At 39.3% G+C, this 27766-nt stretch overlaps 4 protein-coding genes across 5 annotated transcripts; 2 read left to right on the top strand and 2 right to left on the bottom strand.

The window, feature by feature from the left end:
* Positions 1–5941, bottom strand: trim105 (tripartite motif containing 105). Its single transcript, XM_034689212.1, has 7 exons — positions 5810–5941; positions 4926–5272; positions 3218–3313; positions 2200–2433; positions 1987–2000; positions 1738–1853; positions 1–1484 (listed from the first exon to the last, which is right to left on the bottom strand). Exons 2-7 carry the CDS (start codon positions 5211–5213, stop codon positions 925–927), a joined length of 1308 nt encoding a protein of 435 aa, XP_034545103.1. The 5' UTR covers positions 5214–5272; positions 5810–5941; the 3' UTR covers positions 1–924.
* A 2727-nt stretch (positions 5942–8668) lies between these two features.
* Positions 8669–14587, top strand: npy7r (neuropeptide Y receptor Y7). 2 transcript variants are annotated; one of them, XM_034690233.1, is made up of 3 exons: positions 8669–8692; positions 9236–9434; positions 12168–14587. In XM_034690233.1, exon 3 carries the CDS (start codon positions 12205–12207, stop codon positions 13318–13320), a length of 1116 nt encoding a protein of 371 aa, XP_034546124.1. In that variant the 5' UTR covers positions 8669–8692; positions 9236–9434; positions 12168–12204; the 3' UTR covers positions 13321–14587. The 2 variants fall into 2 exon arrangements, with proteins under 2 accessions (XP_034546124.1, XP_034546122.1); XM_034690231.1 differs by lacking the exons at positions 8669–8692; positions 9236–9434 and adding an exon at positions 11149–11253.
* A 1375-nt stretch (positions 14588–15962) lies between these two features.
* Positions 15963–21766, top strand: prelid1a (PRELI domain containing 1a). The gene is made up of 6 exons (XM_034690604.1): positions 15963–16094; positions 17165–17284; positions 18288–18513; positions 18606–18719; positions 19010–19088; positions 20794–21766. The coding sequence occupies exons 2-6, from the start codon at positions 17193–17195 to the stop codon at positions 20913–20915; spliced, it is 633 nt and encodes a 210-aa protein (XP_034546495.1). The 5' UTR covers positions 15963–16094; positions 17165–17192; the 3' UTR covers positions 20916–21766.
* Positions 21767–23590: 1824 nt separating this feature from the next.
* mxd3 (MAX dimerization protein 3) lies at positions 23591–27578 on the bottom strand. The gene is made up of 6 exons (XM_034690006.1): positions 27355–27578; positions 26602–26704; positions 26386–26415; positions 26151–26265; positions 25449–25614; positions 23591–24864 (listed from the first exon to the last, which is right to left on the bottom strand). The coding sequence occupies exons 1-6, from the start codon at positions 27422–27424 to the stop codon at positions 24746–24748; spliced, it is 603 nt and encodes a 200-aa protein (XP_034545897.1). The 5' UTR covers positions 27425–27578; the 3' UTR covers positions 23591–24745.
* Positions 27579–27766: the final 188 nt, after the last annotated feature.

Raw genomic sequence — 27766 nt, 5'->3', positions numbered from 1 at the left:
TTTGTTTCAAAGAAAGAGTGATTTGGTTTATTATTTGAATCAGCAGGTTTTACAACACTTGTTTTTGGTCTTTGTCAGGAAATGATTGACATGTCATGAAAACAATGTGAAATATACTGCATAGATTCCATACTGCAAAGAACTTGACTTGACATGTTTCTAAGAGATAAAACATTAAAAATAAGACAGCAACACATCATGTGTTCAAACTAAGGCCCGTGTGCTGTATGTAAAAGATTGTACAACAAAAAAAAAACTAATCAACAGATATTGGAGGTTTTCTACAAAACTTTAAAGGTGCTCAAAGTTACATGTTGGTGCTTTGCAAGTCAGAAAATTCATTATAAAATATAAATGCACAAGGGTTTGATTTTAAACTTATGTTTAAAACATGATAAACCAATTACTGAAAAATAAAAACTCAAAAGTAAAGTGCACGACTCCTTGATGCTGATTGGACTACATGGTGATTTAAAAACACTTTTGCTAAAGGCCAGTCTCACTGGATGGGAGATAATGACCCAGATTATCATAAATGATAATTTTGGTTGAACAGTGAAGGGCCAGTTTGTCTTAATGTGTAATTAAATGCTTCATCTTCTGTTAGTTCAAAAAGTGTTTTGGATATTGTTCTGCTGATAGGTTCAGCAAAATGAATTTCCCCTTTTCCAAGTGATTACAGAATAATTACATTTATTAAGCACATAATGTGGTCGCTTCAGAAGATTTCAAAGATTATTGAAGTCCATTTCAGACAAAAACTAAAAGCATCCAGCAATGACCCAAAGCTACAGCATGGAGAGAACAGTCAAAAAATTCACAATGGCAGTTGTCAATCTTAATAACTAGGAGATAACAGTCATTGGTCAATAAATGAATGAACAGCTCTTACATACTGCAAAGCTTCCATTGATTGGACCCGCTTTAGCCTGACAGAGCTACGGGCGGGTAGTGGATGAGTTTGATTGGCTGAGGTTTCTGTTGGTTATCGCTGATACAAGGGCTGAAGAAGGGGAACACCTTCCCCCTCGGCCCGTTGGTGAACGAGTACAGCAGACTCATGTCGTCAGCGTTGTAGAAGGACACCCTCCTCTCCTCGCAGTCCAAGAAAACACCAATCCTCCTAGGGGAGCATCCCAGCTGCAGCCTGGTCCAGGGCTGTGTGCCGGCCGAGTACTCGGCCCCATTGCGGACCCGCAGCGTCCAGTAGCCGCTCTCGGGGCTTAGCTTGATCCGAGCATGGCGGTCTACAGCTTCAGAGGCCACGCCCAGGTCCCACTTAGATTTGGAGCCCACTTCTATCTCCCAGTAGTGGCGGCCTGACTGGAAGCCCTGGGCCGCCAAGACGTTGATGCACTGGAGGAAGCGCTTGTTGTGGCCCATATGTGGGATCACAGCTTCACATTCAACCGCCACAGTTTTGTCCCTGGAGATGTAGATGCTGGGGTGGGCTGTGTCGACATCAAACGTTAACGGGGAAAGACCTTTGGGATGAAGCAATTCATCAAATTATAAAAGTGATATACATTTTTGTAATAAGATTAAACTAAGTGTCACATTTTTAATTGAAAAGCTATTAATCAGTAGCCCAACCCTTACATTAACATTCTTCTCTAACCACTTCATTTTCTTATATAATCCTCTGGTAATTTTTCTGTAATTACTCTCATTGTTGAGGCAGAACCAGTTCTCTGCTATCTGAGAGTATTTAATGAAGCACATGAGAGGGGAAATTACCTGGCTTCAAAGACTTAAACATTTTTCTCCATGTGATGTACTGCAGAGGAGCCATGTACTTGTTGCTGAAGACGTTTATGTCAAACTCTGGAGCAGTATCTGCCCGCACACATGGCCTGTCAACAGACAGCAAGCATACATTTAGATGGGATGACATATTCTCAGAAGAAATGACACTAAATGGAGACAGAGATCAAACAGGATTGGATGCAAAAAAGCTAAAAGCACTGAATCATTTGTGACACTTACCTCAGCTGTGGGAGCTGGAGGGGAAAGGAAATGAAAGAAAAATCTGATTAACAACCTCGGTCTCAGTTTGATGCAAATCTCACAAGTAAAATCAGATGACACTCTTAGATTTATTTAAAGTTCAGATGTGATCTACATCGTCACAGCCTGAGGTATTAAACTTTCAGGAAACTTTGATTCACTTTCAAATTGTTTGTTTTGGCAGAGCCTCACCTCTGTCACCACAACGTTCTCAGTGTCCGCGCTGGCCTGCTGCAGCACCCTCATGTTTTCCTCCAGCTCCCTCAGAGCCACCTCGATGGCCTCCAGGTGGTGCTGGACTTTCTCCAGCTCCTCCTCCTGCTCTCTCCTCAGCTGCTCCAGCATGCAGGTCTCCTCATCCTGCAGGATCTGTTGGAGAGCTCTGAACTCTCCTTTGACACGAGCCTGTAGATCTGCTCCTAGTTTCTGTGACAGGGATAAATGACTGATAAGTAAGGGTTAGGATTAGAGCGACAGGGTCAAAGGGTTAGGGTTAGATTAAGGACATGATGTAGCATGATGCTTTCTTTACATTACCTCATGTTACACTTAGCAGCCAGAAAAGTAAAGTTACCTGAGTCGTCGCCAAGTTACGAGTACTTTTAAAGCTCTGAATATCTTACAACTTTGTTCTGCAACAGTACAATTCTCTGGAGTGACTAACAGCAGATAATGAGCTATACTCAGCATCTCAAAGCAATGTGTCAAACTGAAAACATAGCGTCGAAGCAGGGAAGGTTTTCCTGCTCAACATCTTAGCACAGTATGCAATAATAAAAAAAGAAACACTCTTTTATCTTCCATCTGTCTAACATCAGATGTAATGTTCTGTTCCTGCCTGTACATAATGTTTTCCATGGTATAATGAAGCCCTGTCATTTTTTAAGCAACTAAAAGATGAATATAAAAATGCAGCAGTTCTTTCTGCTTAATCAATAATGACTGATGTATTGTGTCGTATTAGGGCAGTACAGCAGAGATGATTTCCTCTGCATAGTTTACATGCAACGAAGTCAGAGGTTAGCGAGGCATTTATGCACCCAAGTGCACCGTCCATAATGATTAACATATCAAAGCACAGGCTGGCACTTACTACATCTGCAAACACCAAATATGCACCGCTACATATTGCAAACAACCATTAGAGAAGGATGTGTGCATTCTTATCTGTTAAGTGCTGCCAGCCCTCCGCTCCCCCGAAGGAGTTTACCTTTATGGTTTCCATCTTGTCTTTGTCTCTGCGAATGCTGTTGATGAAGTCCTCCTTCCTCAGGCGGTGGTTCTCCAAAGTCTCCTTTAGTTGTTTCTGTTCAGTAATATGCAAATCAAATCAGTGTGGGAGCAGAAATAATAACACATATAGAGAGAGCGTGCAGAGAAGCAGGGGAACTCCACTGTTTATATACCTGATACTGACCGGAATAAGTAATTCCTGTAATTAATACTAAAACCGTATTAATATTATTAACCCTCCTGTTATGTTGCGGGTCAAATTGACCCTTATTAAAGTATATTTTAGGCAATATATGCCTTCCAAACCAGCTAAATGCAGCAAAGAAGTATGGGCAGCATGTGACAGAAGAGGTGTCGTGTTCATTTATCAACATCACTTCATGAAAAAATAAATCAATAAATAATTTGAACAAAAATATATGTCATGTAAAACTGTTGTATTTATATTTAGGGCTTTCCAATGTACATTAAAACAATTTCTAACATGGATTTTAATGAAAAACGAGTGAGTTATCCTCAAAAAACCCTGATCTGTGAGAATTAAAGAACAATACACTAAATCTTGGTTTAAATGGTTAGTAATGGAGTTAATGATGAGATTAAAACAAATGTGTGTTGGGATTTAGTTGGGTTCTGACACTTTTGGATCATTAAAAATGCCCCGGGTCAAGTTGACCCAGGAACATTATGCTGTCCCTAAGAAACGAACATAACAGGAGGGTTAATAATAATAGCATCATTATTATTACAACCACTATTATGTTATTCTATGTTTTTGTTGAAAATTGAAGTTTGCATCCGATTACAATTTAGTTAAATCCACTGTAAGAAGACAGCAGATTAAAGACATCGTTTGACATTATGGTAATAATACTTAAAGTCACCATTATGTTGCCAAGCAACAAGCAGAAACTTCAGGAGGCGACTATACCCCTGCAAGAAAATGACAATCATAAGGCTCTATAACTGCTGCTTCTTATTTGTCTGTGGTTTTGAACACTTCAGCTTTTGTGTTCCTTTAAACTCAAGTTACACCCTGGTATTTAATGACCTTTACAGGTGGCTTTTTTATCACCTTTGTACACAGCCAGACCAACTTTGTCTCTGTTTGCACTGTGCTGAGCTAACCTGCTGCTGGTCTGGCCTTGTATTTACAGGAGAGCTCAGTATTGATCTTCTTATCCTGCTCAATGCATATTATTGATTGAATATATTTCCCAAAATGAAACAACAAGAAGGTTTAAAAAAAAAAAAATGTGACACAGTATGAATAACAGTTTCCCATTATAAGAGTGACAAAGGTAGAATTAATGACAGGAAGATTGGATCGAATCATATTAATACAAACAGGTGTTTTTTTTATTATATTGGCAGTGTTTACTGCTTACGCTGCTATGGTTTAGTCATAAATCTTGCCATACTTTAGATTACTAAAGGGAGTGGAAGGTGAACTTTGTCCTTTATAAAAGCAAGATATGTTCAGGGTGTGACCACAATTCATAAACACAGGCGCATACTACAAAATACATGTGAATTGTATTCAACTCTGTGTATTATAGGTATATAACTCATAAGATTACAAGATTATACTTTTAAAACACTCCATAATGCTTCTCATGAAAGAGACTAAAGGTAATGGAAGGCAGCCTGCAGGATCACAGTTTAAATGTGATGCTTGAACTCACCTCCAGGTTCTTGAGATAAGTGTCCGAGGTGGTGGCCCTGACTTTTTCCACCATGGCTGTCACAAGGTAGTTCGTTTGAAACTGCTTGCAGCTGAACTCTTTGCGGCACTGTGGGCAGGTGACAGGTCCCTGAGTTCCTCTCCAGTACCTGGAGATGCAGGGCTTGCAAAAGTGGTGCATGCAGGCCAACATGACAGGGTCCCGGAAGAGGTCGCAGCAGATGGCACATGTCAGATCCTCCTTTAGGCTGCCTTTGGAAGATGTGGCAGCATTAGCAGCAGCAGCCATGGTTAAAGGGGGGTTTCCTCTCCAAAGTTAGTCCACACTGAGGAAGTGAAAGCAGAAGCCTGGAGGCAGAGAAGGACAGAGAAAGACAAACACAGCCTTTTAGAAGACAGGCAGATACAGACGGGACTAGAAAGGTCAGATAAGAGTCAACACTCTAGAGCAACAAATGACTGTTGATCATTACTATTTAAAGGCATTCCTTGTCTAAATTTGGATCCAGCATGGTGGTTCGTGCTCTCTGAAGTCCAACACTTGAAACACAGTCCATGTATAACAAATATTTGCAAAGAAACTCTTCTTGCTCCTTGGTATTCGTCTACTTCAACTGTAAACGACAGCCAGTTCAAGTGTAAATGTTAATCAGGGTTACAGGAGCAGAAATCAGGTGCTATACCACGGGACTCTATAAGCTAGCTTGTGATTTGTATTGTCAAAGCAACGCTTGGTCAGATGTTTAGTTTGGTTTCACCCTGCCTGAAGCCTACTAGCTTTCAGCTAAGTACAGCAGCTGGTAAACGACAGTTTAAGCAACACGACTGTAAGGATTTAACACAGTTGCAATAATTAACCTTTTTGTAATACTTTAATAAACTTACGTTGCCTGTTGTTTCGAGAATTATGTGATCAAATACTTCAAAGTCCCTCCATCTGCTCTCTGATCTCTGCTCGGCTGCTGTTTGGGAACAAAACGTACATCTCCACTGCGCATGTGCTAATCCAATGCGCGCCTCTGATTGGTCCATATGTTTCAGAGCAAACCGCTGGGTGTGAATCGCCGCACGCTTCTTTTCTTCCGCACACTTCTTTTCTTCTCTCCTTCACTTATTTTCTGTTTCGCTTTGCAAATGCGCTTTGCAAATGCGCTGAATCCGGAGAAGAACATTATATTTCCTGCATCAGTTACTTCCTTCTTTGTGTCCTGTCGAAAGCAGAGCAGACGTCAGGGTATTAGGAATTCATAAAACAGCTCTAAAAGGATGTTTTACACAAATAGATCTAAAACTGACTCATATTAGGATTATAATTTTTCAATTTTATCAGTTACTTACCCAGTAATGTATATCTTCTAATAAATTATCTTAACATTATGGTTTAGTTGTAACATTTCCTTGTTATTGTTATTTGTTAATATATTTTTTTTTAGAAGTGGCTGCCTGAATGTTCTCTCTTTTATGAGACTTTATAGACCAACCAAATGTAGATATGTACAGCAACTTATAAATGACTTTGTTTTTTAGAATGCAGCCAAAAACAAGGCAGCATATATAGGCTTTAACCCTCCCTGCCTGTAAATTTGGTATTTCAAACACTAAGTCCACAGTTTGCAACACAAGCTTTCACTAAACCTTTGAATTTAAGAATTTGAAAATGTTAATACGCAGCTAGCTAAGGGGGAAAGAATTTCATGGAAATAGGCTTCAAATTGCATCTATATAGGCAAAGTCTACACCATCAAAAGCTGAATAGCAGTTCCATATGCAATCAAGAAGCGCACCTGTAATAAGAACTTTTGCACTTTGTCATACATGTATACAGCAGTGTCAATATGCATGTTTTGGAATCATAAGTGGTATAATGGAAATATCCCACACAAATATTAACCCCTGGGATCCAACTTGTAGTCTTCACACACTGTTCATCCTTTGAGACCAATGCTCTATAGGCACTGAAGAACTCTAGGCTTTGCTCTGGGTTAGGCCTTGGACTCCATCTTTCTAATATTAACTGCATGAGAGGAAACTTAAGGAAATGCAAAAGACATGAGAGGGATTTTTCAGTTTGGTAGACAAACAAGGAATAATTGGTAGTTCGTGGAATAAAGTTTTTTCTGTCTGTGATCGTTTCATCTGATCAGTTCCACCATTGCTCTCAGAAACGTAACATAAACAGCAGCCATACAAAGTGCAATGAATTGTATAGGCTACATATACAGGAGAGTCAGAGCTCACTACTTCAGTACGTGTACATTCATATTTGTGCAGGTGAGACTGCAAGTGAAACCAAAAGTCAATTTAAAAAATCTCAGCATTGAAGCTCCTTTCAAACAAGAGTGCATGGAGTTTTTTTTTAATAATGGCAGACAAGGGAGGGGGAGTTACAGGTTATATAAGGGATGAGAATGATGTTTGTTTATGGCTGGTGTACACTCTGAATAATACTGATATAGATAAGTTCGACAAAAGTTACTCACTCACCTTAAAGGTTAAACCTGATCTGATGAAGGCTAAAAACCTCTGATACTATAATGGATGCATACATAATGTCAGTTAATTACATTGTTTTGCGTATCCATCTTGTGTTAATGGCAATGGATAATTCTGTTCATTCATTGTATCGAAAAAACTTTTATCTGCACATCCATCTTTTCATCTTTCACAAGTTCAGTCATCTGCACCCCAGTCTGCTACCTTAATCAGTAATTTGTGAAATGACTCACATCTCTTTTTTTAATATGTATAGAAAGAGGTTCAATGGTCAAGCATGTGTTGAAGCCAAATTAATTTACACAAACTAATAATTGGGAGTAATTAATTTCAGTTAAATGCAGAGAACAGCCAATTTATTCCTTACCACTGCCTAACTTCTCCACTTCTTTTCAAACTTGTTGGGAAATAAAGGAGTTCGTGACAAGGACACAAATCCTTTATCACTCATGCATGCAAGTTGTGCTGAGAGAGGTGTCCACCTTGACTGCTAAATGTCCTTGAGTGCAGGGGGACAACTCCCATAATTGAGAATAAATTGAGGTGGAAGGGCAGTCTGCCCCGATCAATAGGGGGTAAACCCTATAAACCAGTCAATCACCTCAGCAATTATTTAATCATCACACATAATCAAACAGAGATGACTCAAGGATCTCTTACCACAATGCTCCATGTGCGAAAAATCTAAGCTCCAACTCTAAATGGTAACTCTCATTGTCTCTGGAGAAGTGCACTAAAAGACTAAAGGGAGCCATTGTTTCCTATTCTGTTTGCAAAATCACATTGTTCAAGTGTGACAACTGCTAATTCTCTTTAGGTGTGTCAGTGTCTTCCAGTTGTATAAAGAGATTCCTATGTTTGGTTACAAAAAATTAAAGGTCTTTCAGGATCATATCATCCATCGAAACAGAGTGGCAGCTAAGGGATTTTCTCACTCACCATATTATTGCATATTGTACACAACTGTATATTATTCAACTTTTCAAGGTTTCTTTTTTATTTAAACCTCTTCTAAGCTTGTACTGTAACTTTGGCAACCACAGACTTCAGTTTGTCTGTTCTATGTCAACTCATCCTTGAGAAATGTGTTGACCTCTGCCGAATGATTTTTATGCAAAACTCTCCAAGCTTAGTGACAATAAGTGAACGAAAAAGACTCACAAAATAGCTTCACACATTCAAACCCTTAGTGAATTAATTCAGGTGAATGACTCACACAGATTGTTATTGATTGGAACACTAAACCAAACCCCTGTTCAAATGTACCACAGCTCAGTAAGGTGTCTTTTCTCCTCGTGATTTGGCACCTAAAACTTGTATGTGTTTGTTTGCAGCTTAACAAACCCATTCACTACTAACTTTGATCTATTTTAGGAAGTCATGGAGCTCAGTGGAATGAGCTTGCGAGAGATTTGTGTCTTTATTGTCTTCACAGTGAATCAGCTAAATCTGGCAGCAGTTTCATGCTGCTGCACAACAATATCAAGTTGTATCACCGAGTAGCTTTTGATGCTGCTCATTTGATTGCTGAAATTAGATCAGTGATGTGCAGCCTCGTAAACGAAATACATGAGGATTTAGTTTACAGTCATGTATTGTTCCAAAGTTCACTCAGAACTGTACACAAGAATGAGCAGTAGAACCACCTAGGCATGAAAAGAGACTAATGAACGGAGAAAAAAAGCTAAGTGTCACAAACTCGGGGCGTTTAAACTCTAAACTCAGTTTTAATTTTAGACCTAGATGTATTTGACTTTAAAGTCTAATGCAATTTAGATGTAATAACACAGATCTGTCGAATATATATGTCATCTACAGAGCGCACTTCCTGCGCAGATCTCCAGTGACAGTCCCTGGCACTGCTGTGTACGCGTTAGAGCTTCCTCGGGAACGCACGGTCGAGCCACAAGATGCGCACTGGGCGCTACAGCTTGGGAGGAGCTTCGGGATTTTCCCCCCTCGTTCCACGCCACACTCGAGTGGAGACTCGTTTGCCAGAGGAGATATAGTGGAAAAGGTGAGTTCATTATTATGTGGATGCTTTCATTTCGAGTGACAGAAATGCTCCCTTGAGGGAAAAGAGGTTCTCTGTTCCGTTGCTGCAGCGTAACTTGTTGTTACTATAACTGTTGTGCGTAATTTGGATGTAAGGGTAACACTTGGAAAGGAGCAAAAGCAAGTGTCCAAACTACGCAGGATAATAATGTATTTGTGTCGTGGGCGAACTATGTGCACCTGTCGAGTTGGCTGGGTGAGCTTGGACAGCTTGTTTGGAGATAATTGAACGCGCGCTATTCTCTAAGTTAATTAAATGAAAGCAACTTACGCACAAACGATGCAATGCATATTCGACTGGGGAGTGATGTATCTCCTCTTAATTGGGTGGCGTATAGAGTTGATAAGAAGACGGTTGCACTGTGGCGACTTGCTCCAGCAAGAGTATGGTACATTTTACTCGATGGCACAAGCCCGCCTCAAGTCAAAGATACGCTGATCAGAAAATGGTGCTTGGACACATTATTGATGCTTTGAAAAGTGCACATGTCGCCTGCAGTCTGTCTGATCAATTCATGATTGTGTGCTCCTGTGTGGAGGGCTGCTCCGGTGGCAGAGGGTGCAGGTGGGCTGTACGTGCTTTTGGTTTTAAGGCTGTGCAACACTTGTCATGCATCTCAGTGCTCCCTATCCAGTCAAAATTATCCAGCATGTCAATAGCACAATATATTTGTTCAATCAACTTGATGCTTTTGCCCCTTTTAAGGGCCTCCTACCATATTTAGTTAGTTACTTAGTTAAATACAGAATATTTTTGTTATTTTAATTGTTAACCCCACACACATTTGTTCCTTAGATTTGTTGTTATAACTTATTTCTGCTTAGAGTGCATTATAGAGAGAGAGAAATGTGAATCATTCATGCATAGATATTACATTATATATGCATAGCAATGCAGCAAATTTACATTGAGTCTTTATTTCCACATTTTGTAACGAAATGATGAAAAAACAGACATCAATAAACTAGAGTCTGACAGAAAATTGGCTGTAGATTACCCAGAGCCTGTCTGTCACCAAAGAGATGACTTCTTACTAAATGCTTTTCTGTTGGTCTTAGTAGCCCTTAAAAGGAACTCCAGGGTCTTAGCTTAGGCTGCAAATTATGTGCAATGTCACTTAAGGTCTAAGAACTCAAAAATAAAAGAAAATAAGAAAAACTACAAAAGTGTCAAGTTCATAGAACCCTTAAATTAAATGATTTAGAGTCCGTACAGATCTTTTGAAAGCCTTGGGCTGAGTCTAGTGTCACTTAATTGAATTAGCATTAATCTGCTTAATGAGGTGGCAGAGCCTTCTGTTATTTAAGATTCAAACATGAACAGTCATTTTAGACATGCAGCCACAAAATGTTCTCCCTGTTTTCAGCGGGAGCTTGCAGCCTCTCACAGGTATATTGGCAGAAACGACATGATAATAGACAAAAGAGAAAACCCTGAAAATGGAGAGTTTTCTTCTTTTTTTTTTTACCTGGAATTGGCTTGTGCAACATGTCCCAGCACTGATCATTCTGACAGGAATAAGACTTACTTCACAATATTCTTTTTTATGAGATGCAGACCGTGAATGAGAGCAGTCAACGGCTCTAATGATGTGGCTTTGAACCGACTGACTTCTTCTGATCACATTGCTTCCTCCATCATATTCCTTTAGCCTTTTATAATGGCACAGGTGTTCGTGAACAACTGTGGGGGACGTGCACAAAATGTAAAACTAATCTAACCAAGTGAATACTTTCACCAAGGCCATGTGCAAAGATATTTTTGCTATGAACAGCGCTAGGTAAGAAATGTGGTCAATTTTATCTGAGGGTTCAGTGTTGGAGAGGATTAGGTTGTGGGCAAAAAGAGCAGCTTTTCCATAGATTTCAATCTGTGACTGAAATGCGTTCCTTTTCATTTGCCTAGCTTGTCAGAATCTTCACTTCCTCAATGCAATCTTGGGTAATTGTCCTAGTAATTAGGCTGCATTCATTAGAGGATTCTTTCATATTCTAAACTGCACTGTTTCATCTCTCACATTACGCACTTAGTCACTGTAATAACAGTAAAACATTTACAATGCAAACCAGGAAATCCAGGCAATGAAATGGTTTCTCATTTCTTTCCAGCCACATTGCATTAGGGTTTGGGTTTAGTCAAAGGCTTTTAAACTTACTTCTGTGTCAAGGAGAAGAAATTATATATTTTATCTAATGCCATTTTGTCTTTAAATTTATGGGAGGAATATGTGCAGTCAATATCTTTGATAATTAAAGATACCGGGAGTCATAAGAAGAGGGAAAAAACAGGCTAGGAAAAGTTCAGACCCAGAGACACAGGGTTCAGATCCTAGCAGCATAAAGTTCTAGCTTAGTCATGCATCCAAGTTCATACAAGTGACAGCTTTTATTGGTGGGAAGTCAGTGAGGGATCATGCACCAGACACTCACACTGGTTGTTTGGAGACAAATGTAAAGTGAAGCATACACAAGGAAACACCCTCCTGTGGTGACACAATTTGAATCTGACAGTGGAGTTAGCAGTGACAGTACATGCAGATCAGGGGTTTTATCAGGGGTAATATATAAACACCTCAAGCTTGAGACTCGTTCCAACTGGACACTTTTATGGTTTCTTTTCATGCATGGATAGAAACGCTGCTCTGCTTGGTTTGTGTCACAAAATGATTTTATTTCATGCGTCCTCTCTCCCTAGGTGTTGGCTCAGCCTCGATCTGGCATCTTCCGCTAAAATGAGCCCACCAGACACATCCAACAGCACAAGCGAAGGGGAGGAGGATCAAACCTACCCCTTGAGTCTCCCCAACAACAGCATGGGTTTTCACACACCTGGTTTTCACACTGACATTACCAAGCACCTTGGAGTCCAGATCACATTAATCACGGCATATTCACTGATCATTCTGCTGGGGCTGCTGGGGAATTCACTCGTCATCTACATGATTATTCGTTACAGAAACATGCGGACTGTGACCAACTTCTTTATCGCTAACCTGGCCCTGGCAGATCTCCTGGTGAATACTCTCTGCCTGCCCTTCACTCTGGTTTACACTCTGCTGGACGAGTGGAAGTTTGGGGCCTTGTTGTGCCACATGGTTCCCTTCGCCCAGGCCTTGAGTGTGCACGTATCCATCCTCACTCTAACAGTCATAGCCCTGGAGCGTTACCGCTGCATTGTCTTCCACCTCGGTCGACGTCTGACGTGGCACTCCAGCTTCCTCATCATGGCCTTCACCTGGACTACGTCAGCTGTTCTGGCAGCACCCCTGGCTATTTTCAGAGAGTACCGACATGAGCAGATTCTGTCTATTAACATGGATTTTGCTGTCTGTTCTGAGAAGTGGCCTCATGGTACAAGCAGGGACGGAGTCATCTACAGTCTCTCCATGCTGCTCCTACAGTACATCATCCCCTTAGCCATCATCAGCTACGCCTACATCTGCATCTGGGTCAAACTGAAGAACCACGTCAGTCCATCCAGCCGCAACGACAGCATCAACCGCCGCAAAAAGACTACCAAAATGTTAGCGCTGGTGGTGGTGGTGTTTGCAGTCTGCTGGCTGCCGTTCCACGTGTTTCAACTGGCCAGTGATTTAGACCTGGTGCTCAGGCTGAAGGAGTACAAACTGATATACACTGTGTTTCACATTATAGCCATGTGCTCGACTTTTGCTAACCCTTTCCTGTACGGGTGGATGAATAAAAACTACAGGACTGGCTTTCTCATGGTTTTCCGCTGCGAGGATAAGCCAGATTCTTTCCACCCTGAGGGCTCCTTCAGGACTTGCTCAATAAGAAGGCTGACTCTGAATGGTCGCAATGGCGGACATCCTCCAACTGCTGTATGAGATTAACATAATTGAGAAGCCTAGTTATGACTTAACACATTGAAAGCACCTTTGTTTTTCAGTGCTCGTGGTTTCAAGAGTAGCCTTTTGACTTGAATGGTCTGAGCTTGAGTATCTTTGTCAGTGGAGAGGGCTCGAAGGTTTGCATGCAAATCGTTTTCTGTAGGGCTTGTCTTTCGTTTGTGAATGGTACTTGTGAAAAACCTTGTCAAACCTATTCAGATCTGTGTTTAAAATGTTTACTATGATGTTATTTAACTTGGTTAGCTGTATAATGTGTTTCCTGTAACTGATGAATTCTTGTTGGTAAGTAACGTCCAGTTAATCATGCACTCTGTTGCATATGTGGCCTCTCTATGACCAATAATGCTCAAAGAATTAATGGAAGGAAGAGAGAAATCATTGTGACTGTGATGAAATTAAATTTTTCACACTCATTTTTCTCTTGGTTGGCTGTCCAAAGCATTTGGATGGTTTTCACTCAATTATTCCAAATACTGCTTTTTGGGTTCATTCATTCAAGCCTCATCCAAGGAATCCAGAAGAGGCTATCCGTGATTTTTTCCATCTGGGAAATTAATTGCTCTTACCTGACAACCAGATGTTCCAAATTAGATGGACCAGCAGGCCTCTGTGTCCAAAGGAATGAGATTGAAACCCAGTGGACTTTTTAAAGTGAGAGCAACAGGGTCTTAATGCCTCAGCAGCATGAAGGGAGCTGTTTTAAGGATATTAAAAAAAAATCCTGATTAAGAAGCAGTCAAAACATGTATATTAACACTCAGCTGCTAAATTGTCCTTTTTCAGGGTCTTTAACCTATGACAGAGGAACATTTCTCTTTACCCCTAGGCAGACACGTTTGGGGCTTTTTGCACATTCTTCCAATAGTTCTTATTAACATCTGGGAAACTAGATGTAGACTTAAGTTTGGGTGGAACTTAAATAATTACAGCTATATAAAGTAGATGCAAAATAAGTGTGTGTCTTATCCTGTATGGGAATGTTGTACAAGAGAAAATGGTGGCTCATGACACAAGGCATTCAACACACTGACACCATATGTAGACCAGTCCAAAACCATCCGGGTTGGTAGTCCATTGCACCATCAACACTGTAAGACAGCACAATCCACCAAGAGAAGACAGAGTGACATAAAACAATGCATATTCTGAAACTGAAGTTCATTAAAGTCATTCTCAAACTTGAACAACAACAACAAGAACCTGTGGATCCAAAAATAATCAAATAAAAGAATTTAATGAACAAGTGGCCTACACAGTGTGATTCATTTTACAGCAGAGGAAATGTGAATATGGTTTGTGTTGCTGTTCCACACACCCACGTTTGATATTTTCCCGCTTCAGCATATATTCCTTAATGTGCTGTGGTTTATTTTTGAAGCTGTAAGCCTTTATCAGGACTACAAGCAGAATGACATTGAGACTAAGGCCCTTGGCATGAGACCAAACATTTTGCTCCAAACCACTGATTTTATTCAGGGATTATTTCAGTTTGAGGAGGAGATCAACCTTCTCCAGTAGCTGAGGCGTTTAATGATGTGTTTCTCCCCAAAACATGCAATATGTGTTCGGAATACTCATGAAAGTAGTTTTTGAGAGTTTAGTTGATAGGTTTTCTTTTTTTACGGCAGGGGTTCCCAAACTTTTCAGTCCGCGACCCCCAAAATATAGGTGAAAGACTTGTGACCCCCACTGTCCCTCAAAGTGATTTAATGTGGCTTCATTTAGCTAGTCTGCAGAAAATTTGCCTACCTATATGAGCATGTGGCTGTGTTTCCTGTGCTGTTATAAATTAACCTACTGCTACTGATGCTTTTTATAATGAACTGTTCACTAACCCTAAACCTAGGAGTCATCTGGCAACAAAGACAGGCAGAAAACTCATTACACTTTCTATTTTCAAGGTTTTATTTTAAGTTTAGCTGCTATTTTTGTCCATATTTTTCACTTTAAATGGGTAAAATTGACTACTTTTAGATAACTTTGTCATTCAAGTTTTTTTGCTGCATTTTTTCAGTTTTTCTTTGTTCACCACAAGTTAACAAATTATATATAAGAAATACAAAACCAACAAAGAAAAGAAAAAATTAATAAATACAAAAAATACAATAATAATAATAAAAATAAACAAATAATAATAATCAACAGTATAAACAAAAAGGTAGATAAAAATAAGAAAACAAGGTAAATAAATAAATAAATAAATAAATAATAGTAATAATAATAATAATAATAATAATAATAATAATATGTTTGGATAATCATTTCTTCTTTTCTACTTGTGTGCTTTTTTTCTATTTTTACTTTTACATGTTTGAAATAAAGATATCAAATCAAAAAAATATATAACAAATCATAATAAATATTTTTAGATAAATAAAAAAAAAAAACACACTTTGGGAACCCCTGTTCTACGGGACTAACAGGTGGCACTTATGGTAGTTTTAACAGCATTATACGACATTTGACCTAAAGGTTGATCGAGTCAGGCTAAACTATAGGGCTAAAGGTGTAAACCTATGGCATGTAAAAGCATACATGCTGTGTAAGATGTTGCACAGTAACTTGCTGCCCTCTAGTGTTCAAAGTGGGTATCGCAGTTTTACCACCTATCGGATATGACGTCAGAACGTGACCTTCCTTCTAGTCCGAGTCACGTTTGACACGAGCTGTCCGTGGCTGCATGGCCGAAGTTCATCCCAACAGGAGGTTAAGATGCAATAACTGGTTCTTTGAATGTTGTCGAAATACAGGTAACCTTCTCTGCTTCTATAATCAGCTCACAGATCTGTGTTTTGAATGTCGGTCAGAGAAATGTCTGGGTCGTACCGGGCCGTTCATTCATGGGTTTGCTACGCTGCTAGCTTATGCTAACAGGGAAGCTAAGAAGTGCGGACGTGACAAATGTGTCTAACCCTATGGTCTAACCTAAAAATGTAAATATACCTCCCACTTTAAAATGTGTATCAGATGGTTCTGCAAGTGTTAACGTAGTATCCTTTCCGACGCCATACCTAAGGAGTTAGAATAGGAGTGATAGAGATATCTGTTTGACAGCTGTCATGAAGCGTTCAGGTGAGCAGGAAAGTTCAGGAAAGGAGCGCCTTGTTATTGGTTATGCTCTTTAGTTGAATGTACATCACATTTATTAACATCCAACACTTATCATTCATCCTTGGTTTTACTCAATCGCGTGTTTTGCTCGTTGACAGAAACTGGAACTTGACTAATTCGACGAAATTAATTAATTATTTGACTTTATTTGATTAGGACAATGCAATAATAGGACACGACACTGACTTACAAACAGATTTTACATACACAATGTTTGTTACATTATAAAAACAGGATGGCAGGTGAGGCCAAAGCCCCCGGGAACAGGCATCAAGTGAGAAAACAGATCATTCATGATGACTGGTTTGTTTTTAACCAATGTTTAACTGTGTTTTTAAAGGTACAGTATTTCTCAAGCTCCCTAATGTGAGCTGGTAGTTTGTTCCAGGACTGTGTGCCTCTGACAGACACTAGGCTGAATTTGGTTTTACGTCTCGGTACATCACAGTCTCCTCTAGTTTGTGTTCTAGTATTTATCATATTGTGGGTTTTTTTGTTTTAAATTTGAGCAATGATGGAGGGGCGAGCCCATTTAAAACTTTAAAAACCAGACAGATGTCAGTGTAGGTTTGAAAATGTTTAAAATATTACACTTCCTGACTATATTGCAAAAATGTTGTATTTACTATGAGTAAACACACTGTTAACCATTCTCCTGCATTTGAGAGCTACTAGGAAACTGACGGATGTTTGTTCTGTATTTCTGCAGGGTATTGCCATTGTAAAAACACACAGCAATGGTGAAGTATTACTGCTGCGCAGGTTTGCTTAAAAGCACCTGGGACCAAGTTTGTGTTGCCTTCTGGCAACGATACCCAAACCCTTACAGGTGAGGACAAATTAAAATGTCACTTTTCATTGCACACACCTCCTTTGTTGATCACTAGAAGTTGTGTTATCTCTCAAAATTTGTATGATGGCAAATGAAGGGGTTGGTCAAGATTGAGTTATGCAACTTCCACTTCAGCACAGGCTTAACTTAGTTTAACAGCTTGTTACTTAAAGCTGTCAATTTCTCATACCAACAAGGCAAACAGATTGAAGAGGATAAGCTCTGACAGAAATAATCAGGCTGTTTTGGGGGTTAATCATTTACTAATAAAGTTTAACAAGGTGTGATAACTAATATCTAATCTGTTCATCACAGATATGTTGGAAGTATGCAACATTAAAGCTATGTTATATATAACTCTGTAATAACTGTATAATTACTGAGCGAGGTGGAGGTGGAGCAGATCCCAGTTGTCATTGGGTGAGGGGTGGGCTACACCCACAACAGGTCAGCAGTTTATCAGGGCTGAAAACATTGCGCCTCTTCATTAATAAATGTCATACTTAAGAAACAGTGAAACAAACCTTTATTGAATAGCTTTAATAAACATTATGTTGATATTACAAATTGACAAATTAGGTCACTGATCTGATCTGTAGCAAAGAAATGCACTGACAGGAAAATAAAAAAATAGAAACAAAAAAAATATGGAACTCAGTGAAAGATATTTGAGTCATTGTTGTAATAAAACAGAAACATTTATTTAAAAACATTATGGATAACTAGGTATGATCAGAGTTTAGTGTTCCCTGATTACACAGAAGATCTTAACCCAGGTAATAATCCAACAATATTATACTGCTGAGCATTTCTGTTCTCAATTATTCATTTAAATCAATACTTTAAGTTAATTTTGATGCTAATGCTCTATTTCTCATCAAAATTTTTGTGACCAAACATTAGTATTTAAATGAGGATGATTAAAAACAGTCACATTCACAAACCTTCACTGAGCTTTTTATCTGTAATCCTGACTCACAGCTTTCCTTCTCTCCCACAGTAACCATGTTTTGACGGAGGACATCATTTTCCGGGAGGTAACTCCAGCAAACTGCCTCGTTTCCAGACGTCTGTTGACCAAAACTAGCCGAGCACCTCGCTGGATGGAGCGGTACCTCCCAAAGCAAATGTCCAGCTCTGCGTATATCATCGAGGACTCCATCGTGGACCCTAAGAAAAGGACCATGACCACACTGACCTGGAACATCAGCCACGCTCGCCTCATGGTACCACAAAGTTTGCCTCCACACACTCCGCATCACACAAAGTAACCACTCAGCCTCATGTCACTTTGTTTGTTTTTCCCTCTCTGTCCCAGTCCGTGGAGGAGCGCTGCGAGTATGGAATTAACCCAGAGAATGGCAGCTGGACTGAGATAAATAGAGAAGCTTGGATCTCTTCCAATGTGTACGGACTCACTAGAGCTATTCAGGTCAGTAGAGTAAAGATGAGTGAAACACTGCATTCGGCCCAGGGAAAGTGGTGTGTGGCATCTGAAAGGGAGACTTTCATTCTGCAATTGAAACATAATACACGTTGCGTTAACGTGCAACAGCTGAGCAGTTAAAGCTGTGTGTCAAAAGTGATTTAACTGAATGATTCATGACAGTGGTAGTGGGCTTTTATTGTCATCAAGCATATGTTGTGAGAACACATGTTGGTAGATATGTATCACCATAAGTCATTGGTTGACAACACAAGACTATGTGTTTCCCTCTCCAGGAATTTGGCCTTGCAAGGTTCAAGACCAGTGTTACGAAGACCATGAAGGGTTTTGAGTACGTCCTGGCCAAAATGCAAGGTAAGTGGTCCACAATAACAACATGAACACTCCAGGTCAGTTCACTGTGTTCATCGCTGGAACAAAAACGATATGATTCCTAGATGAATCCTGGCCCTCACTAAAAACTTTTTAAAATATTAACAGCTGTTTAAAATGTGACATACCCAACACAATTAATGGCAGATTTAACTGAACACAGCTCACCACACACAAACAGATTCACAAACAACCAGATTCTGACTTAGAACTGAATATTTCACAATTCTCTTTTGGTGAAGTGTAGGGATGGGTACCTTTCACATTTGAACCGATACTGTACCGATACCCAGTACCTGGGAATTGGTACCAATTTTCGGTAATTTTGTGTGTTTATGTGGTAATAAATGTTAATTTGTTTTATCAAAAAATCTAGAAAAAAACAACAAAAAAACATATTTATTTCATTTAATATGAAATGAACAGAAACAGGATTATATAGGTGATGAGATGTATTAGCTGACACATGCTCGTTGCGTCTAATTGCTCTTTCAGGAGTTTATCAATAAACACACGTGAATGCCTGCGGATTGGAAAAAGTCAGTTCTCAGTCTCTGTATAATAATAGGACACACAACTTACTTGCTGGGCATTCACGCACACAGGAACGGTTATAAACAGGGCAGGTAGTCGGAGCGAGAGAGTCCATCTCAACTTAATCCTCCAAACGGAGCCTGCAGCTGACAGGCGCGTGCACTCACCGCGAGGCAGAGCTGCAGGCTCCGTTTGGCGCGCTCCCGCGCAGATGCAGAGAGCAGAGATGTCCACCCGATCAGTCTCTGACTTTATAACAGGCTGAAAGTATGGAAAATCGCCTATTCTTCCACTCCCTCACAGTCACAAGGATGTGTTTAAGTACCGAAACATGGTACTGTTTGATTTTATGTGAATCGGTACTCGTTAGTACCGATTTGGTCGGTACCTATAAAAGTAGCAAATTCAGTATCCATCCCTAGTGAAGTGGGACATTAGAGTAGACAATCATAGCGGACAACAGGATGGTTGTCAGATCAAACACATAGGTTTAATAGTTAGGATTTCAAATCTTGTGAGCAAATTGGGGAAGCTTAAGTCTGTCAACATACAGAACTGTTAGAAAGGAAGGTAAAAGAATAAGCTGTGTAGAAGTTTCAACTTTGAATCCTTTAAATTGCTCAAAAACTTTCAAAGAGGGTTATGACTTAATAAGACTGGAATCTACTGCCAAATATGTACATGATATTTGAGATGACTTTGTAATATATTTTATTTGTATTGACTTTACTATGTAGAGTTGAAGGAAACCATACTACCTTCTCATAAGAGGGTTGTTTATTATTTATTCAGCCTTCCATTTTAAAAAGGGGGCTTATTTTGAACTTTAAAAGAGTGTTAAGTTATTCACTTAACAGTTTCACCAAGGATTATTTGAGTTCCAGCCTACAAAATCTGAAATACAACTTACAAAGAAATAATAAAAAAAAGCTTCTTTGTCGCTCTTGCGTCAGTCCAAACTAAGAATCACATGCTGAGGCTAATTTTGTCTTGTGATTTCATGCTTATCCATTTCCCTATACATGCAGCATCTAAAGCTGCAGGGATGTGTTGTATAGTATATGAATGAAATGTGAAATTGTTGTGCATGTGTTATGACACAAATGGTTCCCAGTAACCTGATACTTCAACAAATATGTTGTGACTTTTGTAGGTGAGACACCATCCAGAACGCTAGCAGAAACTGCGACAGAGAGAGCGAGAGAGACAGCACTGGCAGCTAAGGAGAAAGCCAAAGACCTTGCTTCACACGCCCAGAAGAAACAATATGTGTGATGTAAGAGATGTAAAATCATCAGCTCTTTGTAACTGATACTGGGACAGATTTATCTTTACCCCTCTAAGCAAAGGGGGTAAGACAGATTAGTCCTGGTCATGGGTAGACGCCTCTATGAGGAAGCTTCCAACTTAAATGGTGGGTGGACCATAAAAAGGCCTGAGCTGGTCTAAGAGCCTCTGTCAGCCTCCTTGTTTGCCTCATGCTGAATTTATTTTACCTTTGAGATCATCTCAGTGTTTACCAGAGATAGAGATAGAGGAAGGGTTGGTTGAATATGGCTCTTGGTGCCATAAAATAATCACAGCACTTTGCCAAGCTCGAAACATTTCCTCAGACCGTTGCTCGAACCTCTGTGCCCCTCAACGTTTGCATTTTACTGTGTTCCTTTGAGTATGTTTTGTTTTGTTTTGTAATAGCTTTGTATTATTAACAGCTTCTGACTCCAGAAGCTCATGTTAGCATATGATTCATGCTTACTAATTTGTTTGATTGTTTAAAGTTTTGTTGCTGTTGTCAACATTTGGTTCAGTTCACCCAGCCTCACCTCACTCATCCTTCCAAGACTGATTGCTTCAAGTTGAAGTGTATTAATTGAAAAAGGGTCCATATTTTTGGCAGTCATAGCTATATTAAGACAACTAGAAATTTAGCTATCTTGATTGTGTGGAAAGATCTGGTTACTATGAATGAATATCAGAGTCTTTGCCTCGAAATGCAAAATGTACAACATTTAAAATGACACCTTGAAATGTACAAATATATCCGATGAAACATCCAACACAGAAATGTGCTCTTACTGTATCAAATAAACAATCAGCTTCTCAATAAACGGACAGTTTCTTTCCAACCGTGCTGTGAAGTCTTTGAACAAAAGTCTGCATCTCTCTATTTCAGCTTCACTAGCCTGTCCCGTCACTGTTTGCCAAAGGGAACAATGTTCAACTCGCTACACTTTGCAGATATTTTGGATGAACCTTATCATGACTATTGGCTGTTTCCCGCTAGTTCGTTTTCTTCCCCATCATGACTGATTAAAAGAGCCATAAACTGCTTGTCAGTCAATCTACTACGCTTGCTTCAGTCTGCCAAATAAAAAAAGTCTGTTTTGCACAGCTGCATGGTTTTAAAAATGATGGTGGAATTCAATTCTCCAGTAGAATAGATGCCAGGTTTCGATGTTGGGAAACAAGAGCTGTAATGTACTGGCAAAAGCTTTCAAGAATTAAAAGAACAGTTTGGTTCAAACAATCAGAACTTTTACAGATACCTGCAAATGAGACATTCAACGAAGGACATTTTAGAGGAGGTAGAGTGAGGAATTGTTGAAATGTTTATATCTGCATTCAAATCAGAGCTGAGTAGGAAGTTGATTTTGAAACTGTTTGGAAGATCTGAAAGGAAGCAATATTCTATAAAAGAGAAGTGGGAGTAAGACACAAATTTTCTCATGACAAATGGGAAGACAAGTGAACAACAAAGGAGAACAACTTGCTCGATCTCTTGGAAGAAGTACTGTTGAAAGCCTATCACATTTTTCTTCTTTTTTTTATGAAACCAGATCAGAAAAAGACAAGATATAAGGTGTTGGAGAAACTGCAGACAGTAAAGCCAATCATTTCAATGTGATTGGTGCAGTTTGTTAGTCTATGGTGGCCCTGAAGAGCAAAACACAACAACATTTCACAAAACACAACAACATTTCAAAACACGGTAAGGGTAGGGACAACACTTGTTTCTGATTTGACAGAACCCGACGGCTCAACGTCACTTCCTGTTTTTGTTACTATTACTCAGCTGAGTCCCTGCAAGAGTTTTGAACTAAGTCGGAAGGAATGGAAGGGGAGATGGAAATTATAAAGGAATATCTCGACGAAGAATATTCACTGTATGAGGTAAACATGAAATGTTTCCATCATAAAGGACATGAGCTGTGCTCCTGTAGTACCGATTAGATATAAATTAAAAGACCTAAAGAGGCAATCACTGCCAAGTTGGCCTGCAGTGTTGGGGTTTGGATTGCTGACTTTCAATGCAAGGGTCCTGAGTTCAAACTGGACATGGACTGTCCATGGGAGATTAATTTGAAACACTTTCCTCACACTGTAGTTTCAACTGTGCTTTTGCAAAGTTCAGTGATGCAGCCCTGTGGTGTTGAGGATAGGCCTGCTACCTTTCAATCTGATGGTTCTGGATTCAAATCCCACTATGGGGTTCAATGTGAGATGGAAATGAAACACTCCCCTCACAAAGTGGTTGTATGCTTTTAAAGTACTACAGCAAAATGGTAGAATGAAAAGCCCCCCCCCAAAAAAGCATGCACTGCCAAGCAGCTCTGTGGTGTGGTGTTCAGGGCTGTTGCCTGAGTCTGATGGTTCTGGTTTCAAGTCCAGTGGAGGGAAAAGACTAGGTTTAGGCAGGGTCAGTACAAGGTCAGGGCAGGGGAAGGAGGAGGAAAGAACAGAAGGAAGAGGCAGGACAAAAATCGATGACATCAGTAAAGCAATGAAATCACAACAAGCAGAAAAAACAATGAGAAAAGTCCAAAACTAAAAACGGACCCTTGGTTTAAGGTGGTAAAGCTACACCCCAAGCAGGAACCTTTCTGGAGGTGTTAAACTGAGTACCTAGAAAAAGTCATTGAACATTTTAGTGAATGATCAGACACATCAAATAAATATAGAAAATATTTATTCAATAAAAAAAGCTTACACCAGTACGAAAAATGCTACATAATATTACTGGGCGGAGAGACCGATGAATGCATACATAATATTAAAAGATAATAAGGCATCTTGCATATAAAAAAGTAAAGAGAAAAAGCACCTTCAATTATTAAATATATAGCAATGAATATGATACTTGTAATAAAGCTTGCATTGTGTAATTATTACAAGTAGACAATACCTGCCTGACTGTTTTTGTTGCATGCATTATTAACATTTATACTGACAAACTGCAAAAGCGTTGATGTGGACAGTTGTGATGTACTGTTGTATCCTAAATACTAGGCGTCAGTGTTCTTGCGCTTAATTAAAGACTGAGTTTTGTACAAATATACCAAATGAACACTTGGTAAGGTTACTTAGTTGCCAGTTATAAATGTGCAAATATGACCAGTTCATTTCTGCTCTGCTCATGGTTTCCTTTTGATATTTACCCACAATCCTTTAGAAACAAAACAAGTGCAATGTGAGGACGTTTTGTGCAACTGAAGAAAAGATCAAATACATGGCTGACCTTACATAAAAGGCAATAATACAAAGAAAAGAGCACAGATAAATGTTTAAGTGCATACTACACATGAAATTACTGAAAGTCGAACTTAGTGCTAAAGAAAGCTGTGATGAATACAAAAACAAATCTGATTTAAGGCAGAATTCAGTATAGAGATACTGTAGTAAAGAATAAGTTATGAGTATTGAATAAAAAGCCCTTTTTTGGATTAAAAAAATCCTAAAGATAAATGATTAGAACTGTTTAAATCATTCAAAGTTATGGGTGTCTCATGGCTTTTAAAGAAATGCAGTTAATGCTTGCCAGAAAATATAAATGCGTATGGTACATCCATCTCAGCCCAGTGATTTTTACTGCTTTTCAGTGCAAATGGACTCAGCTCATTTATAACATCATCATTTAGCTTGTAGTTTGACATATTCTGAAAAAAGAAAGTCCAAAATTACTTCTCTTGTAAGAAAAACATGTTCAGTTATAGGGTAACCTCTTTTCTCCGTCTTCTCTCCTCCTCTGTTCGCTTCTTTTTGGAATGTTTTCTCCTCCTCCTGTTCACCTGGTGACATTACGTACAGTGTGTTATGTTTTACTGTGGTCATAGCCAGGCTTTGTCCATGCTGGAGTAACAGTGGTCTGAACCAGTGTGTGTAATGCTCAGTCCGTCAGAGTCCATGCAGTCAAACACGATGCTCTCCACATCAACCTCCACATCCTCTGTAAATAACAAAAGATTAAATCCATTAGTAGAGGGAAAATGAGAAATCCACTTGTCACAGTGAGCAAAAAACACGATAGAGTTGTTTTAATTTGTAAAAGAATATTTTCGTCATAATGAAACCTTTTGTTTTTTTTACTTCCACATCTTGTCCAGGAACTTTAAATCTCAGTAATACCAATGTAAGTATGTTTTGAATAGAAGCATTTTCCTTTTTTGTATGGAGTATATAATATATATTTAGCTGTTTCAATACCGGTATCAGTCTCGGATGTAGCCCAAAATTCATAACAAGGTATCTGCAAGAATGCCAGGCAATATACAGATCTGACACCAATTGCCATCTCTAAAAATCCCTGTCAGAATTCATTTTTTTTCCTTCAAACTTATTTTTATACTTTTTAATTATCACCAAAAGCTTTAGTCTAAGTATCCAATTGTATCTGTTCTGAATACATGGTACTGGAACGTGTCTATTAAATGAAACAAAAGCTGTCTTTACATTTTTAGTAGTAAAGCAATGCTGGGCATCACTGTGACTGGGATGGGTAGAGACCTTCTCTTCTGTTCCTGAGACACCTACCTCTGTCAGAGTCAGATCTCTCCGAGGACATGGTTGACCCCTGGCTGTCGTTCCTCATCCTCTCTGTGCCTCTCTGCAGCTGCTCCAATCGAACCTGCAGCTCCCTCTGCTCCCAGCGTAGGCGGCCCTTCATCTGCTCTGCACGCTCATCCTGCTCCTGCAGTTTCTGAAAGAGAGAATAGAGAAATAGAGAAGTGAGCAGTTGACTAAAGGCATTTCAAGGACACAAGGATCTGTAATGAACAGTTCCTTTGCAAAAACAGTTAACTCACTTTTAAAAATTAAAAAAAAAAGTTTTAAATAACATAGTTTTTCTATTACTAGCTTTTGGTATTATCAATCAACTGAGGTTGGGTGGCTTTGACTACGTCAAAATGACTTTACTAATCAGAGGTATCTTGAAATTGTAACTTTTTTCGGAATCTATATAAAAAAGAAATGTGTTTTTCAAACATTTATAAAAACGCAGTTATCTGTTTTTGCAAATGAGCTCTTTTTTCTACTTGTATGTTATTTTTCTATTTTACTTTTACATGTTCGAAATACAGACATTCAATCAAAAAAAGCAAATCAACTCTTCATATGAAAACAGAGCCCTCACCAGAGTTAGCAAGATGGCATATAGTTGAAAAGTAGAATATATTGTCTTTTAAGAACCATAAGGCAAATCAGTTTGATTGTGATCGACAGTGCTTTGTCTACCTTAATGTGAAGCTGGGCTCGTCTCAGCAGGTTGAGCGTGGTGTTCCTCATCGAGTCAGACGACAGAGGGACTTGCTTTTTGAGCTGCTCAAGGCAGTGCCTCAGCTGAGCCCGTCTGCAAAGCACAACAAGACATTGTTGTTTATCCTTCATTAGCTTTATCCAGTCATCCATAAGAGATACATCTATCAAATTTAAAAATGTGACACTATTGGTATGATAAAACTTTCATTACCTGTTTTTTTCCAGCTCATTATGAACAGATCTGCAGTGACAGAAAAGGAGAGTTTGTTACAACAAGGTCTACAACACTGATGACAAAGGCTGCAGCTCAGTACTGTGTGTGGGTGTGAGGGTTTCATGTCTAGAAGGGTGCTTTATCAAAACTGAGCTAAGTGAAACTACACAACCACGCCCTTCTTGTCCGTTATCAGTTATGTAATGTATTCACCTATGGCCACCACCAGCAGATATCTTCTTGCTCTTCAGCTTGCTTCTCTTATCGGAGTCATCTGGACTGAGAGGCAGGACAGACGCATATCCATGTTCTGCCTCTGTGCAGGGAAACAAATCACATAATGTGTCACAAAGTAGTCTGGAACTAAAATGCTATGCAGTACTAATACAAAGTTGTCCTGTTGATAACAAAATTGATTAATACCGCTACAAATGCACATCTAGTACTATTTCACACAAGCTGTGAAAAAAGGGAGGACCAGAGCACTCGATTTGCTGTCTTCAGCATCATCAGCTGGAGGGTCTGTTTTGAGTTTTGGCGCCATCAAACACTAACTATTCACTGTTATGAAACCTTTGTGTGTAGCCCATGAAACAAAAATACACAGTACAATGTCTAAAACGCGTAAATGATTAAACAAACTTGGAGCTCCGTCTTATTCTGCCTCGCTTTCATTCATCGTAGAGAGCGCTGAGTGCCGCTTAGATTCATTTTCAAATTGGACCAGATTGGCGCCTTTGAGTACAATGATGCGACCGATATGTAGGTCACTGAGTCAAATAGGAAAAATCCCTTGATATAACCTTTAGGAGAAGACCTCGATTGTTTCCTAAACGACTGCATAACAACACGTTTCTGCACAATGTCTTGCATGCATAGATGAAATCGTTTCATTGTGCATTTTGTTGTTTTAACAATAACCAACTTCCTTCCCTGTAGACTGACAGTTCGGCTTGAAATACTCACCCCGCTCTCTTCTCTCAAGAAACTCAGCAGCTCGAAGAAGCACCTGAATGTTGCAAACAGGTCCCTCCATTTCTGATTTTTGTTAAGGCAAAATACAAGCGGGTAAACAACCTACAGCGGTGCAAAGCGTCAGTAGCCTGAAGTAGCTGAAGCTGTGTGTCTGTGCTACGTCCTCAGTCCACTGAAGTCCCAACACTGGTGCTGCGTTCAAGTGTTCACATAGACTCGGACATTCTGAACATCAGACACAATCAAGTTGCAATAATAGAAATAATTGTTGACTGTATTGGCTTTTGCGGTCTTGATTTCTAAAAAACAAAACAAAAAGACAAAAAAAAAAAAAAACCCTCCCTGCAGAAATTGCATAGTTGCCACATTTTTGTTCATTTTTGTTCTTGTTGAATTTGCTCAT

This window comes from Notolabrus celidotus, chromosome 8, assembly GCF_009762535.1.
Source record: "Notolabrus celidotus isolate fNotCel1 chromosome 8, fNotCel1.pri, whole genome shotgun sequence".
Lineage (NCBI taxonomy): Eukaryota > Metazoa > Chordata > Actinopteri > Labriformes > Labridae > Notolabrus > Notolabrus celidotus.
This window is presented reverse-complemented; position numbering and strand designations above follow the sequence as displayed.

What these genes read in the sequence shown, in the direction of transcription:
- trim105 (XM_034689212.1), bottom strand. Translation starts at nt 5,213, where the DNA reads ATGGCTGCTGCTGCTAATGCTGCCACATCTTCCAAAGGCAGCCTAAAG. An exon ending in CTTATCTCAAGAACCTGGAG is followed by an intron (nt 3,314 to 4,925) that starts GTGAGTTCAAGC and finishes ATTACTGAACAG; the next exon opens with AAACAACTAAAGGAGACTTT. An exon ending in GTTTAAGTCTTTGAAGCCAG is followed by an intron (nt 1,485 to 1,737) that starts GTAATTTCCCCT and finishes TTCATCCCAAAG; the next exon opens with GTCTTTCCCCGTTAACGTTT.
- npy7r (XM_034690231.1), top strand. Translation starts at nt 11,219, where the DNA reads ATGTGCAAAGATATTTTTGCTATGAACAGCGCTAG. An exon ending in TTTGCTATGAACAGCGCTAG is followed by an intron (nt 11,254 to 12,167) that starts GTAAGAAATGTG and finishes CTCTCTCCCTAG; the next exon opens with GTGTTGGCTCAGCCTCGATC.
- prelid1a (XM_034690604.1), top strand. Translation starts at nt 17,193, where the DNA reads ATGGTGAAGTATTACTGCTGCGCAGGTTTGCTTAAAAGCACCTGGGAC. An exon ending in TCAGCCACGCTCGCCTCATG is followed by an intron (nt 18,514 to 18,605) that starts GTACCACAAAGT and finishes TCTCTGTCCCAG; the next exon opens with TCCGTGGAGGAGCGCTGCGA. An exon ending in CGTCCTGGCCAAAATGCAAG is followed by an intron (nt 19,089 to 20,793) that starts GTAAGTGGTCCA and finishes TGACTTTTGTAG; the next exon opens with GTGAGACACCATCCAGAACG.
- mxd3 (XM_034690006.1), bottom strand. Translation starts at nt 27,424, where the DNA reads ATGGAGGGACCTGTTTGCAACATTCAGGTGCTTCTTCGAGCTGCTGAG. An exon ending in TCTGCTGGTGGTGGCCATAG is followed by an intron (nt 26,416 to 26,601) that starts GTGAATACATTA and finishes CTGTCACTGCAG; the next exon opens with ATCTGTTCATAATGAGCTGG. An exon ending in GAGCCCAGCTTCACATTAAG is followed by an intron (nt 25,615 to 26,150) that starts GTAGACAAAGCA and finishes TCTCTCTTTCAG; the next exon opens with AAACTGCAGGAGCAGGATGA.